This window comes from Puma concolor, chromosome A2, assembly GCF_028749965.1.
Source record: "Puma concolor isolate L17-30 chromosome A2, mPumCon1.1.hap2, whole genome shotgun sequence".
Lineage (NCBI taxonomy): Eukaryota > Metazoa > Chordata > Mammalia > Carnivora > Felidae > Puma > Puma concolor.
In genome coordinates this window covers 46887701-46915230 of record NC_141668.1, presented here as the reverse complement: position 1 = coordinate 46915230, position 27530 = coordinate 46887701, and the positions used below count along the sequence as shown (strand labels likewise).

Here is a 27530-nt window from a genome sequence, read left to right as displayed (position 1 = left end):
CCTACTGTCAGAGTTCCATATAATTGTCTTAAGAGAAGGTAAGCTCTTGGGCCAGGACAGGACTGATAAGGTTTCATCCCAAATGGAAAAGACAATTGACTGAGACTGCTTGCCTGGAATTCTGTGCTGAGAGCAATATTAAGGAAAAATGTGAAGCTTCGTTTAAAAAAAAAAAAAGTTAGCAATATCTGTTATAGTAAAGAGGTTCAGAGTGGAGCACTTGGACCCATATTTAATACTCTCCACAGAGGTTCATTACAGTGGGTACATAGGTTGTCTATAGTAAGGAGGTCTACATGAGACAACCTAGCTCCCCAGGCCTTATGTGAGGGAGCAATGCAAGCACTCAACAGAGCAGGGATAAAATCAAGAAGGATAAGAAGAGCCTCCCCAGAATCCCGGAGATCATAGGGCAAGAAGGCTCAGGTATTGTTCATGTCAACAGAAACACCCCAAGCCTGGCCCATGCTCGCTGATTTAGTCTACTTGGCATCTTCACCTTTATGTGAACTGTTCTACCGCCTAGTAGAAATAGTATGCATAGTCCCTGTATAAGTAAACAAATAGCTAGCATCAGAATAGAGAAGAAAAGGATATCCATATTTGATGTGAATAAAATATGAGAATTGGGAGCAGATGGCTTCTCAAATTCTAAATCTTGGTCAAAGTTGACCAGGCTGATATCTTGTTGAAAAGTTGATTTTTTTCAGAAACGCCAAGGTAGAGCAACCATGCAAAAGAAAGGTGACTAACACCTTTCTGACTTCTCATTCTCGGTCCCTGCCCCCTCCTGCCTCTTCTCCAAATATTCAACATCCTCACCGGGTCTGAATGTGGAAATTGTTGGTGGTTCCGGTGTGCTCATAGTCATGGATGGCAGCTGAGAAGATTATAGCAAAGATCTCCAGCTCCGTCAGCCAGTTCTGAAAGGGAGATTACAGGGCAATCAGATAATCTGTCTCTTTCTCAGACAGAGTCTTCAGCTTGCTGACAACACACCCACATCGCTGTCTTTCCGCCCTGCAGCTGGCAAGCTGTTGCCAAACACACGTTTTCTGACAGACAGAATTTTTTTTTTCCTGCAAGGAGACTGGGGGACATGTGATTTGAGAGCAGCATGCCCAGCAAGGTTAAAAAAAAGCCAACGAGTAGTTTTATTATTTTTTTTCCAGGAAGCAAAAAACAACAAACATGAAGACTTTAAAAGCCCTCATTGTATTCTTCCCCAAATTCCACATAAAGTTTCTGGGTAGACACAGAAAAAAATGTATTAAAAATTTCAATGCAATACCAAGAACACACAGAGAACACACAGAAAACCTGATGTCTCTCCACTAGAAAGTGGGTAGGTAGACAGATGGAAAGGTAACACCTGGCCTTCTACCTTATGCGTGCTGATCTTTGAGAAGACCTCTCCCCATCCACGCCACCAAAACTGGCCGTAATCCAAGGTTCTCAGAGCGTGTTCCCTGGACCATCAGAGGTAGCATTACCTGTCAGCTTGTTACAAATACAAATCCTACCCCCATCACCCCAAACCAGAAACTCTGGATTTTACCACCAATCTGTGTTTTACCATGCAATCCGGACAATTCTGATGTATACTAGAATTTGATAGCCACTGCATATTTGAAGCTCTCTTAACTGACTTCCATTTCAATAACTTGAGATTCACTGATGCTTCCCATCCCTTCTGTAAACCATACTGCCCAATGCCCATATGACAGAACATCCATGACTGCTAGCCCAACCTTTGGGACCCTCAGCTCACTTTTGTTACTAGCTGAATCAATACAAGTTTCAGTGTGGTTTATTCCAAGCCCTGTTTTGACAAGTTGCACTTGTTATTATGATTACATAATTAAATATGATATAAAACCAATAAAATAGGAACACAAAAATGTAACTGTTTACCTATCATACCTAAATTCAATGATTTAGACATTGTGGCAAGTGTGAGACAGAAGGAAACAACTATAAAAATTTAGAGGGATTCTGCCCTGAGTTTATTCCATGAGTATCTTTAAGTTCCCATTTCCCGGGGCGCCTGGGTGGCGCAGTCGGTTAAGCGTCCGACTTCAGCCAGGTCACGATCTCGCGGTCCGTGAGTTCGAGCCCCGCGTCGGGCTCTGGGCTGATGGCTCAGAGCCTGGAGCCTGTTTCCGATTCTGTGTCTCCCTCTCTCTCTGCCCCTCCCCCGTTCATGCTCTGTCTCTCTCTGTCCCAAAAATAAATAAAAACGTTGAAAAAAAAAATTTTAAGTTCCCATTTCCCTTTGAAGAAATGAAACTAGAAATTTTAGATAGGAGCAGGGTTAAAGCAAGACAAATATGAGTACCCACATCAGCAGAATTCAGAAAAGAGCCAGGAGTCAGAATTAAAGATTAGTGAACACAATATATTTACTTGATTTAAGTTAGTACAAAGTGATTAAAAATTAACACATACATTTTCATAATTCCCACCTCAACTTTTTCTTCCCAATTAACTACTAATTTTGATATTCATCTTGAAAACTTCTTGAGAATTATTACCTTCTTTGTGGATAACTGAGGGTAAAATAAATAAACTACAGACAACCTATGGGGGGAAAAAGACCTTACAGTTTGTAAAAGAATAAGTATAGAGATACTCAGGGGGAAAAAAAAAACACTACACTTTTGCAAATGATTTCTAGCAGAATTCAGCATGAAATGTCAGGAAACTTTCTGGCATCTTTGATAGATTACACTTCAAAAATACAAGCTAGAGTGCCTGGGTGGCTCAGTCCATTGAGTCCATCTGACTCTTGATTTAGGCTCAGGTCATGATCTCATGGTTCATGAGTTTGAGCCCCACACTACCAGAGTTGAGCCTTCTTGGGGTTCTCTCTCCCTCCCTGTCTCTGTGCCCTGACCCTCCCCCATTTATGCTCTTGTACTTAGTCTCTCAAAATAAATAAAGTTCAAAAAAAAATACAAACTGATCTACAGGGAACAGAAAGACATAAACACAGACTAAGATGAAAAACCAAGAAAATGAAATTAACATTTAAGATAAGTAAGAACTTCAAGTGAACTGAAGTTGCAGTGCCCTCCCTGAAAGCAGTGGGGGGCGTTTTCATCGGGCCTAGTGCCTACAGGGGCTCACTTTACATCAGGCAGCATTCTAGGTGCCTCACATACAGAAACTCATGCCATACACACAACTCCGTAAGATAGGTACTGTTGGGGGCGCCTGGGTGGCGCAGTCGGTTAAGCGTCCGACTTCAGCCAGGTCATGATCTCGCGGTCCGTGAGTTCGAGCCCCGCGTCGGGCTCTGGGCTGATGGCTCAGAGCCTGGAGCCTGTTTCCGATTCTGTGTCTCTCTCTCTGCCCCTCCCCCGTTCATGCTCTGTCTCTCTCTGTCCCAAAAATAAATAAACGTTGAAAAAAAAAATTCTTCAAAAAAAGATAGGTACTGTTGTTGCCTCCATTTTCTAGATGAGAAAACTGAAGCTGGGAGATGTTCGATGACTTACCCAAGGTCACACAGCTAGCCATGTGAAGACCCACATACTAGGTCTCCAGAATTCCCACTGAATCTCTGTCACATTTCCTTTGGGTCATTGTTCCTGTGTTTACTCAGTTTTACATAAAATTATATAGGTATAATTTTATATTACACATGCTCTTGCTACTTTCCATACATATATATTTTTTTTATTTTGGCAATGTCTTTCTTTTCTTCACCAACACCCTGTCCCCACTCGATGGCCTTCACTGTCTCTACCCATCTCATCCCCCAGTGTATCTCTTTCTCCAAACTCATACAAAGTTAACATTTTATTTTAATTAAGTTTGTTCATTTATTTTGAGAGAGAAAGAGAGCATGTGAGCAGCACAGGAGCAGAGAGAGAGGGAGAGAGAGAATTCCAAGCAGGCTCCATGCTGTCGGTGCAAAGCCCAACATGGGGTTTGATCCTAATCATGACCTGAGCCAATACCAAGAGTTGCATACTTAACTAACTGAGCCAGCCAGGTGCCCCCCAAAAGTTAACATTTTAAAATAAGATTATGAGGCTATCTTGGAGCCTGTCAAGCCCTGCTTGGAACAGAGCTTCTAAAATGACAAGTATGTCTGGAACACTGTAGTCCAAGGCTATTCCTATTGGCTATAAGCAGGGTCCCTGGAAGCACACAGCTCTTCTTAAAACAGAAAATATTTACACTAGAGGTGAAACTGAATTCTCTCTAGGCAGGAGAGTGTTCGTGTGTACAAAGAAAAGGTGACCCCTCATGGCACACCCAACAAAACCAGAGTATCTGAGGAAAGGTAATTCATGCTCATGGAAACAGTGGCATGATTCATGCCAAATTCCAAAGCAACCTTCCTGGTAGGGCCATTGGACACAAACCCATGTGATGTTTTACCCCTCAAGGATTTAAACTCATGGGAAAACAAATATAAGTGTAGGGTTTTTTTCCTATTGTTAAATAAATAAATCAATAAGTCAATCAATAAAAAGATTATGACTGGGAGACAGTATACCATCTAAACAAATCTGAATCACAGAGCATCAGCCCAGACAGTAGGCGTCTAAATAACTACATAATTATGGTTCTATTACAAATATCAGTGTAACTTCTCCCCTTTGCCCAAATACACTAACAAGATCCTATCTTACTTCTAATAAACCAAAACCAGCAAATGATTTAAATAAGCAAACAACAACAACAAAAATAAGACCATACCCTTTAAAAGTCATTTTAACACCCTTGCTTTTCAAAACACCCTGTGGATGCTTAGAAATCAGTTCTGTTTCTTGAGGCTAAGAAGGACAGATGATATCTGGCACAAAAGGAAGGAAGGAAGGATACAGGAAGAAAGGAACAGAGGAAGGGAGAGAAAAGAGAAAAAAAGGAAAAGAGAAAGGGAAGGGGAGGGAAGGAAAGAGAGAAGAGAGAAGAGAAGAGAAAAAAAAGAAAAGAAGGGAAAAGAAAAGAAAAAAGAAAAGAAAAGAAAAAAGAGTGAGAAACAGCTTCACAGATGGACCTTGAAGATTGGACAGAACAAGAAATGGAAGAGGGCATTTTCAGAAGGATGAAGAAATGAGCCAGTCCCAGCATCAAAAGCTGATTCATCATGAGTAAGGAAATGATTCCCTTTAGAGGAGTGGGAGTTCGGGCTACTTAGAGCCCTGGCACTAGAAGCCAGAGTGAGGAACACAAACCAGATTCAACAGGCAATGAAGTTTACATGCAAGAGGGTAACGCGGTCAGCATGCCAGTGAGGGGGAGAAATAAGAACAGTACTTCTGCATGGCAAAGTCCTTACAGTATGCAGAGATAGTATGAAGGTAGAATTCATTGCTAACTCATAGCAGTCAACTGACTGCAAGTGGGCAGAAGAGGTTGTAGTCAAGGATAAGAGTGAATTAAAGATGGTCCTCATATTACTAGCCTAAGTGACAAAAATACAAAACAAAACAAAACAAAATAATGGGTAGTATTAGATAGCATCATTAATAGAGACAAAGAAGGTGGAAGAAGTTATTTTGAGGGAAATTAGGCTTCATATTTTTTTAAGTTCACTTATTTGTTTTGAGAGACAGAAGAGAGTACAAGCACACAAGTGGGGAAGGGATAGAGAGAGAGGGAGAGAGAATTCCAAGCAGGCTCCATGGTGTCAGTGCAGAGCCCAATGCAGGGCTCGATCCAACAAACCGTGAGATCATAACCTGAGCCAAAATCAAGAGTCAGATGCTTGGCTGACTGAGCCACCCAGGAGCCCCTGGCCTCCGTATTTTAATATGGTCCAGATCGTCTTGCCTTTTCCAAGTTAATTAGTGTGAACCCAGAAGTTTTTATGACAACCCAAAAGTAAGAAATTTAAGTCCCACATGAATTGTATTCCAGAGTTATCAAACTGTGACAAGGGACAAGCCACAGATCCTATCAGCATCTCTCTATCTATAAAATATGAGTGTCACAACTAATTCAATAACAGGGATGCCGTGACAACTGGTAGCAGTGGACTTCGAATTCTGTAGTGCGTGACTCAGGAAGCAAGCGCCATAAGTGTGGGCATGCGGGCAGGTGGAGGGCAGTGGACACCTCAAGGAAAACGACATGGGCAAAACTGCTAGAGGGGACATTATTAGCAAGTTATGGCTTTGATATGGGAATGACAGTATCTCTGTAATGTTTCCACCCCTATGTTAGTTTTCTATTGCTACCTTAAATTACCACAAACTTAAGCCTCAAAGAACACCTCCCAGTTATTGGTCAACAGTTCTTCTGTAGGTCAGAAGCAGCATAGTGTGGCTGGATTTTCCAGTGAGAATCTCAAATGGCTGAAATCAAGGTGTTGGCAGGGCTGTGTACTTTTCTGGAAGCTCTGTGGAAAACTCTGTTTCCAGGTACATTCAGGGCATTGGCAGAATTCGTTTCCTTCTTGTGCTTTCCACTCGGCCCCCTCCATCTTCAAGCTAGCAACAGCTTGTGGAGTCCTCACACTTCCTCTGCCACCTCTTGACTTTCAAGGACCCATATGTACATTGGGGCCTCCTGGAGAATCTGGGCTCATCTCCCTACTTCATGGAACCCTGATGGAACCTTCACTGTATTCGTGTTTTGGCATCCAAGGTACCATTAGTGTTGCAGCAGAGGGCAAATCATGGGGGCAAAAATTCTGTTGACCACAAAGACTAATAAAATTATTTAGCACTCTTTAACCATTTATATGTGCTTAGTGTTTCCTTTATATGATGACAAAATATATGATCAAAAGTACAAGATATACAGCTTCTCCCTTCTAAAAAAAAAAAATAAGCAAAAGGAAAATTAATGGCACTTGTCTGACAAAAGCAATGAAAGGGGCCAAGGGATGGCTTTGCAGTTTGGAATCTTTTCTTAAATCAAACCTAAATCAAACTTTGGAGCTCGGAGTCTAATTCATATTTATCCAATCAACAACTCTTCAGTCTACTTCTGTTCAAGGATTTTTCTCTTAAAAGTAGGCAAAATAATTCTGAAAGGATTCAAGCATCTCCTCAGAATCTAAGTTAAGCAATAATGAGTAATATAAACAGATTACAGTGAGTAATACTGTTGATGTTGAAGCCCAGACATCACTTTATCAATAGGATGTTTTGATTCCCTACGTGTCTTACAGTTTATAAAACTGAAATGATTTAAAGCGTTTTCCCCCTCTTGGTTTGTAATGAAAGGTTAGAGTAACAATATGCTCTCCATTCATCAGAATGCTCCCCACTGTTTTTGTAAGCTTGCAATGAAAGAAATTTGTTTTGAGCTGCATTTCCAAGAGAGTGTGGGCGGGAAGTAGTTTCTATATTTAAGAATGATTCTGAATATGGCCTGAATTGATAATGAAAATTCAATGGCAAACGAGCTCATTTAAGAACAGTATGCAGCACATCATGATCATTGGCTGCTAGGATATAACATTCATGTTAATGATAACTTGCATTAGCATAAATACTTGGAGTTTTTCTCGAGGGCTAAAAAAGCTATGTATGATTCACCTTTATATCTCCATTGTACACAGTACACAGAAAGTACCGACTAAATATATGTTGAATAGATGTGTCCAAAGTACGTTTTTACATCCATTTTGATCCTCACCAAATTTTCAGGGATCACATGAGGACACTGAGGTGTAAGAATATCAGGGGCTTATTTTTTTATGTTTCTATTTTGGCCACAGGTATTATAGAAGTATAGCTAAATACATAAATGCATGGTGTTAGAAGTCAATCCTGGGACCAAATCATGGCTCTGCTACTCTATTTGTTTGCTTGGGCTGCCATAACAAAATGGCCACCGACTAGGCAGCTTAAACAAGAGAAATGTATTTTTTCAGTTCTAGAGGCTAGAAGTCCAAGATCAAGGCATTGGCAGGGTTGGTTTGTGGTGAGAGCCCTCTTCTCAGGTTGCAGATGGCCACTTTTGTGTTGTGATCTCACATGGCCTTTCCTATGCACACATGCATGTCTACAACCTTAATCTCCTCTTTGTATAAGGACAACAGTCATATTGGTCCACCTATGTGACCTAAATTATGTCTTTAAAGACCTTGTCTCCAAATATAGTCACATTCTGAAGCACTGGAGATTAGGACTTTCAACAATATAAACTGGGGAGTGGAGGGTGGGGGGAGACCAAAGTCTGCCTATGACAGAGACTTTATAACAGGGCAATCGTAACTCTGTGAATAGGTTTCCTCCTACTTTCTACTGAATTTGTGTCTTTTCTTGTTGATTCCTTTCTATAACCTGGATCTTAATCCTTGCTCTCTCTATATTTTCCTTACATCATTATGATGATTCTTTTTACCCTACAGGTTTTAATTTTAATATACTCAGCTTAATCAATATTTTTATATAACTTTTGTGTTTAAGAAAGAATTTCCTTTTTCAAGTACATAAACATATTCTCATAGTTTCTTCTAATATGATTGGATTTTTATTTTTGTATTCACATCTTTAATTCATTTGTCTGATATTTGGCAAATGATTTAAAGTAGAGCAATAACATTCTTTTTCCCCCCAAATGAACAACAGTCCTCAAAACACTTGTTGAACTGAATCATTTTCCCTGTAATGTTGTCATCTATACACACATCCTTACCTTCTCACCTGCAATCTTTCTTCATTATCCTCAGTGTTCCATCCTCACCAAAGCACTGAGACCACTCAAGCCAAGGACACAAATGACTTCCATGTGCCAAAGGCAGTGGTTACTTGCCTATCCTCATCCTACTGGACATTTTGGTATGTGTCACACAGTTCACTATTCTCTTTTGAAGCACTTTCCTTCCTTGGCTTCCATGACACTGCACTCTCTTGGTTTTTATTCCATGTCACTGACCACTCCTTTTTAGTTACCATTAGTGGCTCTAATTCTTTACCTTCATTTCAAACTCTAGACTGCTCCAGGACTCACTGCAGAGCCCCTTCTACTTCTCTATTCACACCACCTCCTTAGATAATCTCATCTAATTCCGTGTCTTTTGCATAATATTGATATGCTGTAGATTTCCTAACCTACATGAGAATCCCTGACCTCTTTCCAGAGGTCTAGACTCCATTCATTCTCTTCCCACTGGACATTTCCACACTGATGTCTAATAACGATCTGAAACTCAACATATCTAAATCAAAACTGTTGACTCCCCCTCTCCCGAAGCCTGTTTTGCCACCAGGCTCTCTCATCAACCGCATTTATCAAACCAAAGGTGTAAGATGTACTCTTTTAAATTTCTAAATTCTACTTACCACCCAGTCCTTTTAACTCTGCTTCAAAGACAGATGTTTTTGTGTCTGTATCCCCGGATTGTCCTTCTGTGTTCCAGGATTGTCCTTCTGTGTTCAAACTACCCTTATCTCTCTGGTAGACTTCTACAGTACCTCTTCCACCAGGCTGCCTCAAAATCTATCCTCCACAGTAACACTTTTCTAATCTTTATCAGAGCACATCACTCCCCAGTCTGAAATCCTTTAGAGGCCTCACTCTGCACCTAGAAACTATACTTAAACTCGTTACCCAGGCCTATAAAGCCAAACTTGGTTTGATTCCTACCTTCTCCAAACTTGTCTTGTACCACTGTTCCCCACATGTACTTTTATATTCTGCTCCTTGAATGCTGCAAAGCTGTTCTCTCGTGACGGGATATGTGCTAGTTCCACCTTAACTCTACCGGCATACTCTTCTTCAGTCCTTGGCATGGCTCAAGCTAAAACTCATGACCATCTCAGATTAAATATTACCTCCAGAGAGAGGCTTTCCTAACTGTCTAATGAAATTCCCAGTTTTGTCTTCGTGGGTGCCCTATTTTAATTCTTTACAGAACACTATGATATATTCTTTGTTTATTTTTTCATTGGTCTTCTATTTATAACCTCCCACTAGAACATAAGTTCTGTAAGAGCAGCAATGTATCCTCATCTTGTAAATATGTACCTAGTACATAATAAGTGCTCAATAAATAAGTTTGGGTTTTGTTTTTGAAACTTTACTCAATTTCATTTATCTATTTGTCATTTTTACACAAATACCATCCTGTCTTAATTTTATTTTATTTTATTTTATTTTATTTCACTTTACTTTACTTTATTTTATTTATTTTTGAGAGAGAGAGAGGAGGAGAGGGGCAGAGAGAGAGAGAGAGAGACAGAGAGAGAGAGAATCTCAAACAGGCTCTATGCTGTCAGCATGGAGCTCCATCTCACAAACAGTGAGATCATGACCTGAGCCAAAATCAAGAGTTGGACACTTAACTCAGTCACCCAGGTGCCATGACCACCCTGTCTTTATTACTATAGTTTCAGCATCTATTTTAATACCTAGTAGAATAAGGACTACCGCATCACATACATTTTTTTCAAAACTGTTTTTTCCACAGTTGTGAAATATCTATTTTACATATATTTCATACTCAGTTTATCATGTTTCATTACTTTTCATTGGTATTGCTTTGAATTTATAGATTAGTTTGAGGAAAACTGACATCTATATAACACTGAAGATTTACATTAAAAAATATAATGTATTTCTTTTTTTATTTAAACGTTGTTTCTCTGCCCTTTAGTTTTACAGTTTCCTTTTTATCACTTTTAAAGTTATTCATTAGCAATTTATTGATTTTTTTAAAAAAATTCTCAGGAATGTGTGTTTTTCTATTACACTTGTTAATTTCCAGTCAAGAGGATAGCTACTTTATCTAGATCTTATTGAGGACTTTTATTTGATGTAATAATTTTTGGTTGATTTTCTTGATTTTTTAAATGAGATGGAAAAATTATTTTCACATGATACTTCTTCAACTTTTTTAGATATGATACTGCATTGGCTGAGACCTCCAGAAAAATGCTCAATAGCAACATTAATGCGGGCATCCCTGTTTTGTTCCATGCCTTCATGGAACCACCATTAACTAAGCCTGATCTATGTTTCTGGCAAAAATCTTTTATCACATTAAACAGGTCCCCCTTATGTATGGGTGGCTCAGTCAGTTAAGTATCCAGCTTCAGCTCAGGTCATGATCTCGCAGTCAGGTCCATGGGTTCGAGCCCCACATTGGGCTCTGTGCTGACAGCTCAGAGCCTGCTTCGGACTCTGTGTCTCCCTCTCTCTCTGCTCCTCCCCAACTCATGCTCTGTCTCTCTCAAAAAATAAATAAACGTGGGGCAACTGGGTGGCTCAGTTGGTTGAGCGTCCGACTATGGCACAGGTCATGGTCTCATAGTTTGTGGGTTTGAGCCCTGCATCAGGCTCTGTACTGATGGCTCAGAGCCTGGAGCCTGCTTCGGATTCTATGTCTCACTCTCTCTCTGCCCCTCTCCCATTCATGCTCTGTGTCTCAAAAATAAATAAACATTTTTTTATCTCAATAAATAAATAAATAAATAAATAAATAAATAAATATTAAAGTTTTTTTAAAAATCAGTTTTACAACAAAAAAGAACTGAACATTGATACGAGGTTTTTGCGGGCAGTCCAGCAAAGTTTTACTAACAATTCCTAACTGTTGAGCTTCCTTTATGATGCAGATAGAGCATTTCATCTTTTTCATAGTTTACTCCTAACCATCACAGTATTTCTACAAGATGGAATATTTTTTCACCATTTTAAGAATGAGGAAATCTTGACTCAGAGATTTATGCAATTTATCATAGGTCACAAAAATCTAATAAGTAATTACTCAAGGATTTATGTCCCACTATATCTTGCTTCAAAGCCCACACTCTTCCCACTGTGTTCCATTTTTAATTCAGTGAGACATTAGACCAAGTCTTTCAACATGCCCTAGAGGAAAAAATAACAAATGTGTTGAGTTTATGGGCTAATTAATAACCATAGCTGAAGAATGTCTACCTTGATGTCAACTCTGAAGAAGATTTCAAAGGAAAAAGTCACAAGAGAACCAACATAGAGAACTAGCTGTTTGTCACTAATAGCTATATCTTGTCAAATTAATGGCTCCCATCAAAGCAAAATGGGAAAAGGCATAGATAAGCAAGTTAAACAGGTCAGTTCATACAATGGATTATAGAACAGAGATTCAAAAACATCTAAAGAGTTGAAATGTTGGGCCAAAACGAGCAAGAAAAGTTTCACATGGTTAGAAGTAACATTGACCCTTAGGTCAAACAAATCAAACACACATAAATAGGATGAGAATAACCATAGTCCTTGTGAAAAAGGTCTAGTGTTTTAAACCAAAAGCTAACCGTGTGTTATGTGGGTGCCAGGCACATTGGTACAATTCCAGTATACATGGATAGCACTGTCATTGGCCATAGCAAGAGGTTAATAGTACTACTCTCCATATCTGGAAATACAGATTTCGTTCTAGAAATTATATTTAATTTGGCCATAGCCTAATAAAGATGCAAGTCACTATCTCATATTCATTTCATCAAGTCCAGGATGGAGAAAATGTCAGAGGCAATGAAGAACCCCAAGACCTTCAGTGACTGGTTAGGCAATTTTGGGGGAGCAGGAAGTCCACGCACCAGTGCATTTCTTGTGCCTCCAATAAAAAAAAATCATCATCACATTTTTTTCGTGTCATCTAAGAATTCCTGTCCGTACTTACCGCTACTCCTGTCTTATAAAGGAGGTAATGCACAGTCTGTGTAACGTCAGCAGCATGCATTAAATTGTGGTAAGGATTTTTATGCTTGCTGTATCCTACTTCCAGGGCCTCCACAAATGAGACAAGAGCAGAAATGGGGATCTGAAAGAGAGCAGGAAGGTGGATTAGCTAGTGATTTGGTAGCCTGAAGTGAGGCAGCAGAAATCTAAGGCACTCTAGCTGCCTCTTTCTGGAGGCATAACATACCACGTGAAGAAATGTGAACTTTCAAAATTAGTAAAAATCACTGAACAAATTATCAGCTGATTTGAAAAATCTCCCAGGAAGTCCCTGGTTTAAGAACAGTCTGCCCTGCAAATTGCTTTTTGTGCTCAGTTTCGAGCTCCAGGGGGAACGAAACAGGATCATCTCAAAGACATTTAGGGCAGAAAGGTAGGTGTTCATTTATATCTCAAGCAAAGGGTCAAGTCTTTTATTTCTTGAGAAATAAATGAATACAAGCTGTGTAGCATATATCATTTATTTGGGGGGGAAACACAAAGTACATAGAGATCTCAAGTTGTAAAATCATTGCAAAATAAACTTAGGCTGCCACCTCCTGAAAACTGTGCCCTTTAGAAGGAGTGATTGTATGCCCTGGACACATGGAAAAAACACAACAAAATATGTTCTATTACTTGGCAATTTATTATTGTTGCATTGCAATTTGGATTAATATTTCCAATTAGCCTAATTCTTTTTCTGTCTCAAATATGTATAATATACATACCTGCTTTTTTTGTGTGTGGCAGAAAATAAAGACTAGTGCAAAATACTTCTACAAAAAAAAAGGGGCCCCTGAAAACATTCACTGTATTTCTGTTCTGGATAAATTCCTTGGTTTAGAGTAAATTATCAAATATAACACTGAGGAAAAAAGAGAGAGTGTGCATTCCAGTATTCCAGGAGACTAACCATCACGTTAGAAAGGAAAAAAAAAAAAAAAAAAAAGGAAAATGTTTTACTATTACGCTTTGTGAGCATCCATTACATGTTCTTCCTTGGGCACATCCTTCAATATTTACCATTTGTGGGTTTTTAAAAATGTAAATGTTGCCTCTCATATGTCAGAGACTAAGTCATTATCATTTTTAAGATGAAGATTCAATACACCTAGGTTCTTTGGACTGTTCATGAGAGATCCATGAGTCACTGAAGTGTTAGGTTACAAGATGTGCATATGTGCACAAGAACTGAGTATCCACCAGGTTTTCAAGCAGATTTTTGATACAAAAGTAATTGAGGACCACTGCATTTATGGCTATGTAAGAAATACACCTCCACTTGTGTTAGGAAAGTGATAAAGAACTGTGCTGTCTAGAGAAATCAAGGTATTATATTAAAAAAACAAAAAACAAAAACCCTGCGATTTCCAGAGGTTCATCCATATGATGAGAGAAGTGCAAGGAACATGGTACGATAAAGGTCACTGGACAAATGCACAGATTCCCTGAGGAACCTGGCCCCACCTCTAGAGTCCATGGTATTAGAAAGCAGAGGGGATTGAACACTGAAAACAATTCATGCTCTTTACTTAAAGTTGAAGAATTAATTTGAAGCATGAATGGCTGGGAAATACCGATGATCTGTCACAGATGATAAGTGAGAGCATTTGTCTGAATCTGAGCCAAGTGGTGGGGAAAGAAGTTTGCAGAGACAGCAGATGCACACTCTGTCTCCATTACTGTCTCCATGCCAGGAGTGTTTGACAATACATGAAATCAGGCTGAAATGAGATCCGCAGGCCGAGTTGTAGGGGAGTTCTACTAGTCCACACTTCCGGTTGTACTTCTAGGAAGTACAACCTTCTTGCCTGCCATGAGCCCCACTGGACAAGGGCTTAAGGAAAAGTTCCCACTGCAGAATTCAGGGAAGCAGCTGTCTGGATGATGCTTCCCAAGTCACCCACAGCAGTTTTCAGTCCATATTAAAAGGATTCTCTTGGTCTTAGCCCAAAAGTCATGCAAGGGTGGACAAAGCATGCATATTTTAAAAGTAGGCAGTGGGGCTCCTGAGTGGCCCCTCAGTTGGTTGGGCATCCGACTTCGGCTCAGGTAACGATCTCACAGCCTGTGAGTTCGAGCCCCACGCTGGGCTCTGTGCTGACACCTCAGAGCCTGGAGCCTGCTTCAGAGTCTGTGTCTCCCTCTCTCTCTGCCCTTCCCCTGCTCAAGCTCTGTCTCTCTCTCTCTCAAGAATAAATAAACATTAAAAAAATTTAAAATAAATTAAATAAATAAATAAAAGTAGGCACTGACCTTGAAACGGCTGATCAGATCATAGCGTGTGAGTAATTCATAGAAAATGAATTTCAGTGCATGATCACCGCTGGCCTCATTGAGGGAAAAGACATCAAAGGACCACTTGTCCACATCCTGTATGGCAGGGCAGGGAGAAAGAATGCCTTAGTTCATAGCCACTTGCACAGCTACGAGTCTCCCCACTTGGGAGTTACCCCATAACCCTCACCCAGGATTTTCACAGCCCAAAACTCTAACACCCTTTCCGCCCTCAAACTTTTTCCAATTTGGCACACATAAGTAGCATGCACTGATAAAATAATTTTAAGTAGTCTTACTATTTGTAACAACAGCTCTAATTTCTGGAGTGCCTACCACATGCTAGGCATTGTGATGTGTGATAAACACATGATTTGTCCTGAAAACAACCCTAAGTGGTAGGCAGTATTGGTCACATCTTACAGATGAGAAAACTGAGAAGTGCATTTCCCTCAGACGCACCACAAATGAAGTGTTATAGACACAAGTGGGGGCGAGGACACAAACACAGTCAACAGATGCCTCAGCTCAGGCTCTTTCCATTAAGCCTGTCCACTACACGCTGAACTTCCCATCTTTATTCACTTCACAACAACCTAGGGTGCTTCCCTCCTCCAAACTTCTCCCCAGTCCCTTACTATTACCTATGGACTTCGTCTTAGTCCACAGTTGAAAACATTAACCCACTTAAAATCTTCAGAAAAATGCCTGATACAGAACAAGTAATATATCACTTCAGTTCAAACCGCTGAGCTAAAACCGTGGAGAAAGATTTCATTTCACAAAACAGAAAAATGCTACCGCTTTTGGAGTCACTGATCTGAGAACCTAGCCCTCAAATCTGTAAGTCGCTTTACTAAAAAAAGTAAAACTAAGACCTAAGCTGAAGGCGCTCCTCACACACCATTCTTGAAGTTCAAAGGCTTATATGTCTATAAAGATATAGACTCCAAGATATATGTAAACTTGTCTGATGTGTCTTTGACTTATAGTCAGCCACTTGTGGATGTAGTAAACAAAAGTGCGTTTAAGCAATAGTTAAAGCAACAGTTATTTGGTTTCTTGTGTCAAGAGTTTCACTTTCAAGGGTGCCTGGGTGGCTCAGTTAGTTAAAGCTTCCAACCTTGGCTCAGGTCATGATCTCGTGGTTTGTGAGTTTGAGCTCCACATCAGGCTCGGCACTGGTGGAACAAAGCCTGCTTGGGATTCTCTCTCTTTCCCTTTTTGTCTCTGCCCCTTCCCCACTTGTGCATTCTCTCTCTCTCTCTCTCTCTCTCATAAATAAATAAATAAACTTAAAAAGGGGGAGGTTAACTTTCAGTAAAGACCGTGTCCTGCCATAAGCATGACAATAAGGACCCATGTGAGACCATGTTGAGTCAAGGTAAAGTGTCAGATGCTTCCCTGGGAGAGACTCTGGTGGTCTGGAACTGTTAACCTAAGTGGCTCTCACCTCAGCCCTCAGTGCATTCCAACATCAGCCAGCTATTCCAATCCTGTCCCGTCTCAAACATCCCAACCACCAAAGATCATCCTAAGGCCACTAGAGTCTCTCTCTTGGATGCCAGGGCACAGGAAAACTGAATCATATATAGGGAAAACAAAACTTTTCCAAAAGGGTTTCAGTGGATTGTTTCAACTGACACTTACTGGTAACCTCACCTCAGCCTTCTATAATTTCTCCTCCATTATAACAACTAAAGAAATAGCTCTAAGTACTGAGCATATTTTCTGTGCCAGGCTCAGTGAGAGAAGTGTTAATGTACATTTGCTAGCCCTCACAACTCTAGAAATAGGTGTTACTTTCCCCACTTTTACAGATGGCAACCTCTGAAAGACGAGAGGAATTGGCTAATGCCATTTGGTAGCAGATCCAGGTAACAGTCCCACTGATATCACTGCCAACAGATGGCATTGTAAACTCAGTGAATATATGCTGTGACTGAGGTCTCATGCCCTAAATGCCCAACAGGGCCCAGGCCATAGACAGTGGGGCCATTTAAGATAACCCAAGACCTAAAGCTTCACCTTAGCTACCATAATTGTCATTGTCATGCCATCCATCGTCTGACCATTAGTCCTAAGGAAAAGTCCACAGACAACTCAGTAGGTGGGAAAACATTTTGTGATTTTTTAATCCTATTCTCTCAAATGAATAGAAAAGAGAAAGGCTGTCACTGAAAATTGAGAAATCATCACAGTAAGAAGTCATTATTTATTCTGAATATTAGGAGTTAGGGAAACAGGAGGAAGAGTGTGAATAGTGAGATGGATGTTCTCTCCTGCCACTCATTTTTATTTTTTTAAATAAAGAATATGTTTATTATTTTTTTAATATGAAATTTATTGTCAAATTGGTTTCCATACAACACCCAGTGTGCCTCCCAACAGGTGACCTCCTCAATGCCCATCACCCACTTTCCCCTCCCTCACACTCCTCATCAACACTCAGTTTATTCTCAGTTTTTAAGAGTCTCTTATGGTTTGCCTCCCTCCCTCTCCTTTTTTTCCCCCTTCCCCTCCCCCATGGTCTTCTGTTAAGTTTCTCAGGATCCACATAAGAGTGAAAACATATGGTATTTGTCTTTCTCTGTATGACTTATTTCACTTAGCATAACACTCTCCAGTTCCATCCACATTGCTACAAAAGGCCATATTTCATTCTTTCTCATTGCCAAGTAGTATTCCATTGTATATATAAACCACAACTTCTTTATCCATTTGTCAGTTGATGGACATAATGGATATCTTTCCATAATTTGGCTATTGTTGAAAGTACTGCTATAAACATTGGGGTACCAGTGCCCCTATGCATCAGCACTCCTGTATCCCTTGGGTAAATTCCTAGCAGTGCTATTGCTGGGTCATAGGGTAGATCTATTTTTAATTTTTTGAGGAACCTCCACACTGTTTTCCAGAGTCTGCCACTCATTTTTAAAAGGGCCGTAGTTGTGATTCTCCAATTTTAATGTTCTTCAGAACCACCCAAGGTGCTCAGGAAAAAATGCTGATTCTTGGTTGGGTGAGGGACTTGCAGAATCCTGCTGCAGGATGTGGAGTCTCCATTTTTAACAAGCACCTACTTTAACTGTCTTAAGCCATTCTTCCTGTCTTACCAAACTTGGCCCAAGGCCCATTCCCGAAGAAAAATTTCATGAACTTCCTATCAGTCTAACATAGCCTGAAACTCCTCATTTCCTCCCACTTTAAACCTGGAGTCTGCCCAGGGTGTCTCTTTCTAAGTTACACAACAGCTGCCTTCTAAACAATAACAACACTTCTATAATTTCAATAACCCCACCTCAAAAGATTAGAGAGAAAACTCCCCAAATGAGAAGCTAGCATATATTGGATGGAAAAAATTAAAAGAACAAAAATTTCACATTTAGAGATTGGTGGTGGTTAATTATTCTCTTATTTAAGTGTGATTTTATGCCATGTTCTTACATTAATCACAAAGGTTAACATGACACTGGCATGATGGTTATTTTACTGAATTGTATTTTCTTTCAGGAAATTTTCTATAATAGAAGGAAACAATAGTGGTTCCATATAAACTGCTGGCAATGAAGTAGAAATAACCTTTCCTAACAAGCACCACCTAAAACAAAAACAAAAGAAAAAAAAAAAGGAAAGAAAAAAAAAAAAAAAGAATATCTGTGTGATCTTGCCAACTCACCTTCAATCCACTGCAGATAAAACCAAAGTCTTGTGGGGTGGGGGGTGGGGTAGAAATATTACATTGTAAAAAGATCTTGAACTTCCCCAGTAAACAGCGGACAGGATCAAGACAAAGGGAAGCTTTAGCCTTATGCACATTATCAGCAATACTTGTGGAGAAGGGTAGTAATTTGGAGAGTTAGTACTTATTCTTGGGCTGTATCATCTAGGTTCCTTTCCCCTCAGAAAGACAACATGTGTTCATCTGAGAATTACTTTTCCCTAAGCTAAAAAATAACAATTCATGGATATCCCAGGTTGCTCCACATTTTCTTCAGTTATTTTGCATAGAAAAGACGCTCCAATTTAGAAGAAATATTTTCATAAATTTCTTAGCACAGGTATAACTACCTGTATTGATGTTCACAATAAAAGAAGAAATTATAAGGGGCGCCTGGGTGGCGCAGTCGGTTAAGCATCCGACTTCGGCCAGGTCACGATCTCGCGGTCCGTGAGTTCGAGCCCCGCGTCGGGCTCTGGGCTGATGGCTCGGAGCCTGGAGCCTGTTTCCGATTCTGTGTCTCTCTCTCTCTCTGCCCCTCCCCCGTTCATGCTCTGTCTCTTTCTGTCCCAAAAATAAATAAAAAACGTTGAAAAAAAATTTTTTTTTTAAAAAAAGAAGAAATTATAAGATAAAGGCTTCTTTTAATGTCCCTAAGCTTTCATTGAATGTTTCAGGTTCAGTTAAGAAAATCAATGCAGCTTCATAATGGGTGTTATGAAACATCAGATCTCGTGAAGCGATTTCACTGATTAAATGAGAAAGTCGCTACGAATTTCACCAATGTATTGGGCACTGGTGGGGGGATTGAAAAGGAGTGACAGGAAACGTGTCTTCTTGCTGTAACCTTCTTGAGTATCTTTCCTGTTCTTAGGATGAGCTAAGAGACAGAAAATGGAGAACTGAGAATCTGAATACAGGGTCTCACAAATTCAATTAGTGAATGTTCTTGTAGCAAGAGAAAGAGACTATAAAATATATAATCAAAATGGCCCCCAAAGGCTCACTCTTGACATTGAATTAAGCACTCCCATCCCTGATTCCATAACTAGGTAATTTAAGTTATCTTCCAAAAATATCATCAGGTAATACATGTTTCAGGTTTCAGAGAAAGACAACAATACATTTAACAATAGTAATGATGCTAGGATGTCCCTGACAAATGGATGATTCCATGTACAGACATCATGCAATGTCAAGGAGCCAAGTGATCTGGCCCTTAGCACAACCCCACCCTCAAATCCAGAAGCCAGATCCACTTTAGTACAGCCAGGATAACCTCAAACCAGTGGACCTGAACGGATGCATATCTAGAGGAATACATCCACTTTGAGGCTTTTATTTTTTTTTTTTATTATTTTTTTTTTTAATTTTTTTTAACATTTATTTATTTTTGAGACAGAGAGAGACAGAGCATGAATGGGGGAGGGTCAGAGAGAGGGAGACACAGAATCTGAAACAGGCTCCAGGCTCTGAGCTGTCAGCACAGAGCCCGACGCGGGGCTCGAACTCACGGACGGCGAGATCATGACCTGAGCCAAAGTCGGCCGCTTAACCGACTGAGCCACCCAGGCGCCCCAGACTTTGAGGCTTTTAGAGATATTCTATACAATTCCAAGAGCTTGCCTGACAAAATAATTCTCCAGGACTTAGTACACTTAGACTCAAATGTCTATGTAACTTCTCATGGAACTTTTGGGCTCAGTGGGAGTCTTGGGTAAACAGTAGGATACATGGGTTCTGGGGACACACATTCATGCAGTAAAACGTTACTGAGAGCTTACAATGTGATTGGAACTCTGGTATCAAACTTTAGCTCTGGCTCTAATTAACTGTATCTTTTTAAAAATCTCACTAAGTCTCAGTTTCTTCATCTACAAAATGGGAGTAGAATAGATAATCAGATAATGATACCACTTTGATCAGCAAAGATCCTTCTGATGGTGATGTTGAAAAATATGAAACCCACACTGTGTGATTTATTTTTTTTTTAATTTTTTTTCAACGTTTTTTATTTATTTTTGGGACAGAGAGAGACAGAGCATGAACGGGGGAGGGGCAGAGAGAGAGGGAGACACAGAATCGGAAACAGGCTCCAGGCTCTGAGCCATCAGCCCAGAGCCTGACGCGGGGCTCGAACTCACGGACCGCGAGATCGTGACCTGGCTGAAATCGGATGCTCAACCGACTGCGCCACCCAGGCGCCCCTGCACTGTGTGATTTAAAAAATTATCAGGGCGCCTGGGTGGCTCAGTTGGTTAAATATCTGACTCTTGATTTCAGTTCAGGTCATGATTTCACGGTCATGATCTCGCCACCATGAGATTGAGCCCCGTGTCAGGCTCTTGCTGAGCATGGAGCCTACTTGGGATTCTCTCTCTCTTCTCTCCCCTTCTCTCTCTGGCCCTTCCCTACTCATTCTCTCTCTCCCCCTGTCTCTCTCTCTCTCTCTCAAAATAAATAAATAAGCATTTATAAATAAATAAACAAACAACAGAAAGAAAGAAAAAAATTAGCAAGACAAAGGCAAAAAGACTGTGATACTGTAAGAACAGATAAGTGAAAAATAAGAAGTCAAGAATGACTGGGAAACCTGTACATGAAAGCCTCTCATTTTCTAACAACAAATCTAACTATACTTTTTATAGGATACTGTGTACACTGTAAGATCTTTTCATTGGTATTACCTTTAATGCTTCAATAACAGCTGGTGGGTAGCTCAGTCCAACCATGTTTGATGTCCGTCTATACATTCTGGCAAAGTCAGAGGGGAAAAATGCAATGTCATATCTTACAAACAGGAATTAGCAGGACACACACTTATACTAAGTGCTGACAAATAATGAGAAGTCATGTCGTTGGGTGAACCAAGAAACGTAATTGTGTTTTACAACCTTTTTCATAGACATTCAAGTCGCCTAAGAAAGAGTTAAATTCAAGAGAAATTAAAGCAATCCCAAATATGTGAACCATTGAAAAGAAACAAAAAAAATTAATCTCTGTGCCCCAAATTGGAAAGTCAATTATTAAAATGGGTCACTTCTTCTGCCAGAAGTGAATTATAGTACAGCATAGACAGTATGCAAAGTAGCACTTTAACCTGAATGAGGAACTCCTATGGGCAACCCATTTGGAAGAGCTTGTTCTTTAGAACTGTCAGAAACAAAAAGAAAAATGTCCCAGGTGAACTCTGAACTGAATGTGGCATTTTTAAAACCTGTAACTGTGTAATGAGGGTCATAGGAAGAATAAATTGATTTGTGCAGTAAGGATTATAGCAAGAAGAAATCAATTACTGCAATCTATTTCTGGGGAAGGGGGCAATTTAACTTAAAGAGCAAAATGGCCAACAAAATTGGAAAGTGTCATGGGGAACTCAAAGCCTTTCAACAAACTGGTCCCTCTGGGTCAACAACCTCAAGGCATCTTTGCCCTGTTCCAAATGCAGGCACTAACCACATATGTCAAAGGATGATGGATTAGATGATGGCCTTTTTTAAAACTCAAACCAGATCTTTTCTAGTTAACAGAAAGCATTCTGAGCAAAGGCAAACGCTTGTCCTAATGATGCTACAGAGATTAAATAGATATGTTTTGGCAATCTCTCATTCAAGACTATCTGTTTCCACCAGAATTTTCTGGTTTATAAAGACACCAAAATTAAATCAAAGAAAAGCTTTCAGTTGTTGGAAACTGGTGTTCCTTTTGCTGCTTTGGTCATTGAATGACAGCTATCTTTACCTCTCCACAAATATCCCGGCCTGCACTGCATGGACAATGCTCTTGAACCGTGGCTTCTCCTCGCTCCTTCTGAGCATCATCCCCATCTGCCTCGTGAAGGTGGAGGCCAGCCAGTCTCGGACCTCAGAAGGCACTGCATCTGACTGAATGTCACTGAGTTCATCCTCTGTATCCAGGAGTCGCCTGAGCGGAGGAAATACAACCAGGACACTGAGATTAAATCTGAAGTTAGAGCTCTCTGTTCAAAACAGCTTCTCCTTCTTTCTACCCCACCTGCATACATAGGTACAACGAAACCAGATAAAAATGGCCACAAAAAATACAGCATGTTTTTAGTAAGGCTTGTAAAACCTCACCATTTATGTTTCAGGATGGTTCTGTCTACCAGACTGGACAAAGAAACACAGAACTCAGAGGAAGTCAAATATACCCCATTTCAGGCTGTAGGTCTCAGACCCACTGCACTAAGGAGCACCCAGTATCTGTATTCCTAGGTTTGTGGAATTTGAATGGGATATAAATCCTCCACTTAAACATGCATTCACAGGGAGGTTTATTTTAGAGATGGACCATGTGGCATTATTTTGGGTTTAAAAAAAGAATATTTAAAGACTTTGCTATAGACAATAATACTGTATCACAAACTCCAAAGTTGCTAAGAGACTATATCTTAATTGTTCCCACCACAAAAAAATAATGATGATTATGTGACCTGATAGAGGTGTTAGCTAACGCTATGGTGGTAACATTATAATATATAACATATAATAAATCAACCCACTGTACAACTGAAAGTTACCCAATGTTATACATCAATTATAAATAAATTTTTAATAAAAATAAGTTTAAAATAAAATAAAATAAATATTTTTTTAAAAAATTTAATTTAAAAGAGAAAAAGAACTACTTTGTAAAATATTATCCAAATCACATCAACCCAGTCCTCTGAAATAATAAACATCTGAAATGATGTCAACTGATATTCTTTCTAGTTTGATAGCACATTATAGAAATTTAAATTCTAAATTCAAGAAAAATTTCCAAAATAATTCAGTTCTTTATTTGAGCTCAGTTACGTAAGTCAGATGTGCTTACCTGACTTTTCAAACTTGTTCATAGGTCAGACCACCAGAAGAGAACATAAATAGTAATGAATTATAATAAAATTATATTTTATATTTATATTAAGCCCTGGTAAAAATAAGCAGTATAAACAGGTGTTCATAAAAAGGGTTTTTTAAAAAAGGTTCTTTTTTTCCCCCCTTTAGACACATCAATTGGGGGGCAGGGGAGAAAATGAAACATTTGGGAAAAAACTAAGATATCAAATTTCCTTAAATTAGGAACCAAGCATGTCACCAAACACTAAGCCACATACATAATTCTTAGATCAGGGGGAAATCCTTTCAGATTGGAATCTGGTACAGGAAAGTAAGACTGACAGAGGAGCCTGTCTGAATTAGGAAAAAGAAGATAAGATTTTCATATTTACCATGTCAACATTTTTCAAAAGAAAAGCCGTTTTGCTATTTTCAAATGCATTTGGTGACTGGAAGTGCTTTCATACTTTTGGGTAATTCAAGTGGGATGAGTCTATTAAGAAAATCAGTAACATGTAAGATTGAAGGAGGAATTCTCGGTGCTTAAGGGGATAAATGCTTCACTACCACTTCAGGAGTTTCCGCTTAGAGACAGATGTGAATTAAAACACGAACATAATTTTTAGGCTGAGGCTGACAATGTGCAATAATTACAGTGGAACTCTACACTTGATAAGAAATCTTACCATATTTTAAAAAATCATTTCTTCTCCTCTTACATTATCTCACTTCATTGTCATAAAGGCCATGTGAGAGAAGTTCAAGTAGCTTCTTTTCTAGATGAGGAGGTACAGAGGATGTGTGAGGGTGAAAATCTACCTGATTCCTTTGTGGAAACTAAAGTGCCATGACCAGTCATTTGACTGCTACCCCATACAGGCCATGGGGGACATTTCAGAAAACCAAATGACAGAAAACTTCCCATCAGTGCACTAACTTCTGTCATTTCTAGCTTACCTGGTTTCATCAATGTACACGGATTCAAGTACCGTGGCTGCATATTCCAAATTCTTCTTAAGATCTACCACTGAAGCCTCTCCTCTCTCTAATTGTTTGACCAAAGACCGTAGCCTAGGGGGAAAAAAAGACATGACTAAACTAGAATAGAGGAAACAAAGAACAATCTTACAATTATAGTGACACATTTTACAGCCATGGAATATTTTTATTTATCCCAATATACCTGAAAGGAAAACACAAATCTAGTGATGGAGTAGACCAGTATTTCTCAAAAGAGCAAGTTATAAAACAAACACATACGTTTTTGCCAATGTGAAGCAAAAACAAAAAATGTTCTCATCCACCAGGCACTGACCACCCCCGAGACTTCTAGCTATCTTTTATCTAAGAGTTCCCTAAATTACCAATGATTTTGCTGCTTCTCTGATTTCAATTTTTTTGGTTCTCATTGGACGTATTAAAGCATGAGCAGCACCAATATTCACCAAATGCCACTGGAGATTCCACTGTGTTGAAGACTATGTTATGTTTGTTCAGCAGTGACCAGCTTCATGAGCCTGCATGGGTAACCTCATGGCCAACGGGTGTTCCAGGATAGGTAAGGAGAGTCAGACCACCAAAATACCCATAGAGGGCTACATAAGGAATACATGAAGAAAAACTATTTTCCTGGACAGGAGGAATTCCTTGCAGATTAATACCCCAGCTCTAAGCGGGGGGTGGGGGGGGTGGAGGGGTGGGGGGGGGGAAGAGGCTGGATGATAAACCAAGGTAATGAAGACAAGACCTTCCCCACTGCTGGTCAAGTATTCCAGGCAATGTAAAAGAAATGATAAAATATGCTCTCTTATTTATATCAACATTATCCCCACAGAGAAGGAGTTAGCATATATGAGAGCAATAAAATGACAGCAGAAGATCAAAGTCCAGTAACTGAGAACACTGTAAATTCCAGAGATATGGAAGTTGAACAAACTCCTTGGGCTGTTTGACACTAGGTAAAGAAAAGAACAGAAACTTTGAGGACAACCTTGGGTCTGAGCCCCATATCCCAACATACTAGCTGTGCTATACCAGGCCAGTTATTTAACTTCTCTGAGTCAGCTAAAAAAAAAGGAAGATTCAACCACCAAATGTTCTAAGTTGATATAAAGATTAAATCAAATTGATAATAATATGTTCACATCAATCATGTGGATTTTTTCTAGCTTTAATATAATTAACACATCACATTGTATAAATTTAAGGTGTGCAACACAGTGATTTGACACATGTATATACTGCAAAAATGATTACCAGAATAGGATTAGTTAACACATTCATCATCTCAAATATTTACAACCTGTTTGTGTGTGTGTGTGTGTGTGCGGCAAAGACATTTAAGATTTACTCTGTTGGCAACTTTCAAGTATACAATACTTGAAACTAATACTTGCTAACTATAATCACGGTGCTATAATCACCAAAACACATTAGATCCCCAAAACTTATTCATCTTATAACTAAAAGTCTCTATTCTTTGACCAACATCCTCATTTCCTCTTTGTTTTTCTGAAGGCAATTGTTACTATTATTGTTGCTGTTATTCAGTGACCTTGATCATCAGAGGCAGCCAGACAGGAAACATTCTAGCAATATACCTAAGAGTATTATGAAGTCTCCATTTCCCAAGGCTATGCCCACGTTCCTGACTTCAAAATATCCTCAGATTTGCCATCATAAGAGATAATAGGTCACTTCTTGGCCAGGTGTAGACTACTCCCCTCCAGATCTACATGAAAATGATCACCTGTAAATACTGAGGAAAAGTTCTGGATTAACCTTAAACAGTAGGTCAGCCACACAAAAGAAATTCCCAGGAATTTCAGTGATATAAAATACAGAAGAAATTAGATTGAGGATGGTCACTACTGGACTTGTGAATCTCCAGCATGTAATGGGAAAATAGGCAAAGGAAACCAGCAGAGGCCTCTGTGGGCTTAGAGGTAAGGATCAGCCCTGCGGCTCCCATTAGCAGCACTAGGAAGTGTTCTGGATTTCAGGGGCAGCAGGACAGGGAGTTGGCATGGAAGGGCTTACCAGTCACTCACACACAGTGGACAGCCAGCCTGCCAAAGAATGGGGAGATTGTAGCTGTGAGCCCTGAGAGCTATTCCAAATAAGGAATGGAAGTTCTTTAGCAAAACACATTCCTGGCTAAGTCTGCCTCTAATTTTGACTCTCACCTCCAGGGGCCCAACTACCCCCAAGATGTCTGGAATCTCAACCAGCAAAGTCAAATGAGGGTAAATGTAAAAAAATTTTTTTTAATTTTCTCCCTTCATTTGGGGTTTAAAGATTCCACCAGGAATTGACATGAATCTCTAATAGGACCCATGTCAAATCTCAAAACCTAAGAGGAGTGAACCAAAAGTAAAAAAAAAAAAAAAAAAAAAAAAAAAAAAAAAAAAAAAAAAAAAAAAAAAATGGCTAGGCAAAACTAATAGAAGTAAGGACCAGATGATTCTGTCTACCTGCAATAGGGCTTCCATAAGAAATAAACAAACAGAAGCAGCTTTAGTCAAATAAGTTTTCCTAGACTGAAGAAAGCCTTTTGTAAGAGGATGAAAAGGGATCAGATAAAACCAGGAAAAAATAAATAAAAACATCCAACATTTGCTGTTGTAATTTTTCATTTCAAGGAATAGAGAAAAGAACTTGAAAACGTTTGAGAAAATAAAATATATGACTTACAAAGTAAATAGAAATGTAGCTGGCCATAGAATTTGCCAAATACCAGAGAGCAATTTAAAAGTAATACCATTTTTTAAAGAATAATGTGGTATAATTCAAGAGATCTATGTCTATATCTATACAGTAGAATTGCCTACAAATATAGTCTCAGGTGTGGATAAGTTCAAAAATCCATCATTAATATGATTTTCCAAAAAAACAAAACAAAACAAAAAAACAATAATCTTGAAGGTATACTCTAGGACAGTGATCTTTCAAGGGTGGGAGTACATTCATGGTTCTCCCATTAAATGGATTGTGAATTCATGACCTAGATTTAACTAAGCCAGTCTTTACAAAATAGACAAGTAGTTTCAAAGATTTTAACAAATGGCAGA

General features: G+C 39.4%; 1 protein-coding gene across 7 annotated transcripts in view; it reads right to left on the bottom strand.

Moving 5' to 3' along the window:
• PDE1C (phosphodiesterase 1C) overlaps positions 1-27530 on the bottom strand; it is a 513888-nt gene that overhangs the window by 87399 nt on the left and 398959 nt on the right. For all 7 annotated transcript variants that reach the window (XM_086693111.1, XM_025929475.2, XM_086693124.1 and 4 more), the window contains exons 4-9: positions 24418-24531; positions 22361-22543; positions 21307-21373; positions 14878-14994; positions 12581-12721; positions 823-923 (exon numbers count right to left, since the gene is read on the bottom strand). In XM_086693111.1, coding sequence (XP_086549237.1) covers positions 823-923; positions 12581-12721; positions 14878-14994; positions 21307-21373; positions 22361-22543; positions 24418-24531 — 723 coding nt within the window. The remainder of the gene's footprint in view (positions 1-822; positions 924-12580; positions 12722-14877; positions 14995-21306; positions 21374-22360; positions 22544-24417; positions 24532-27530) is intronic.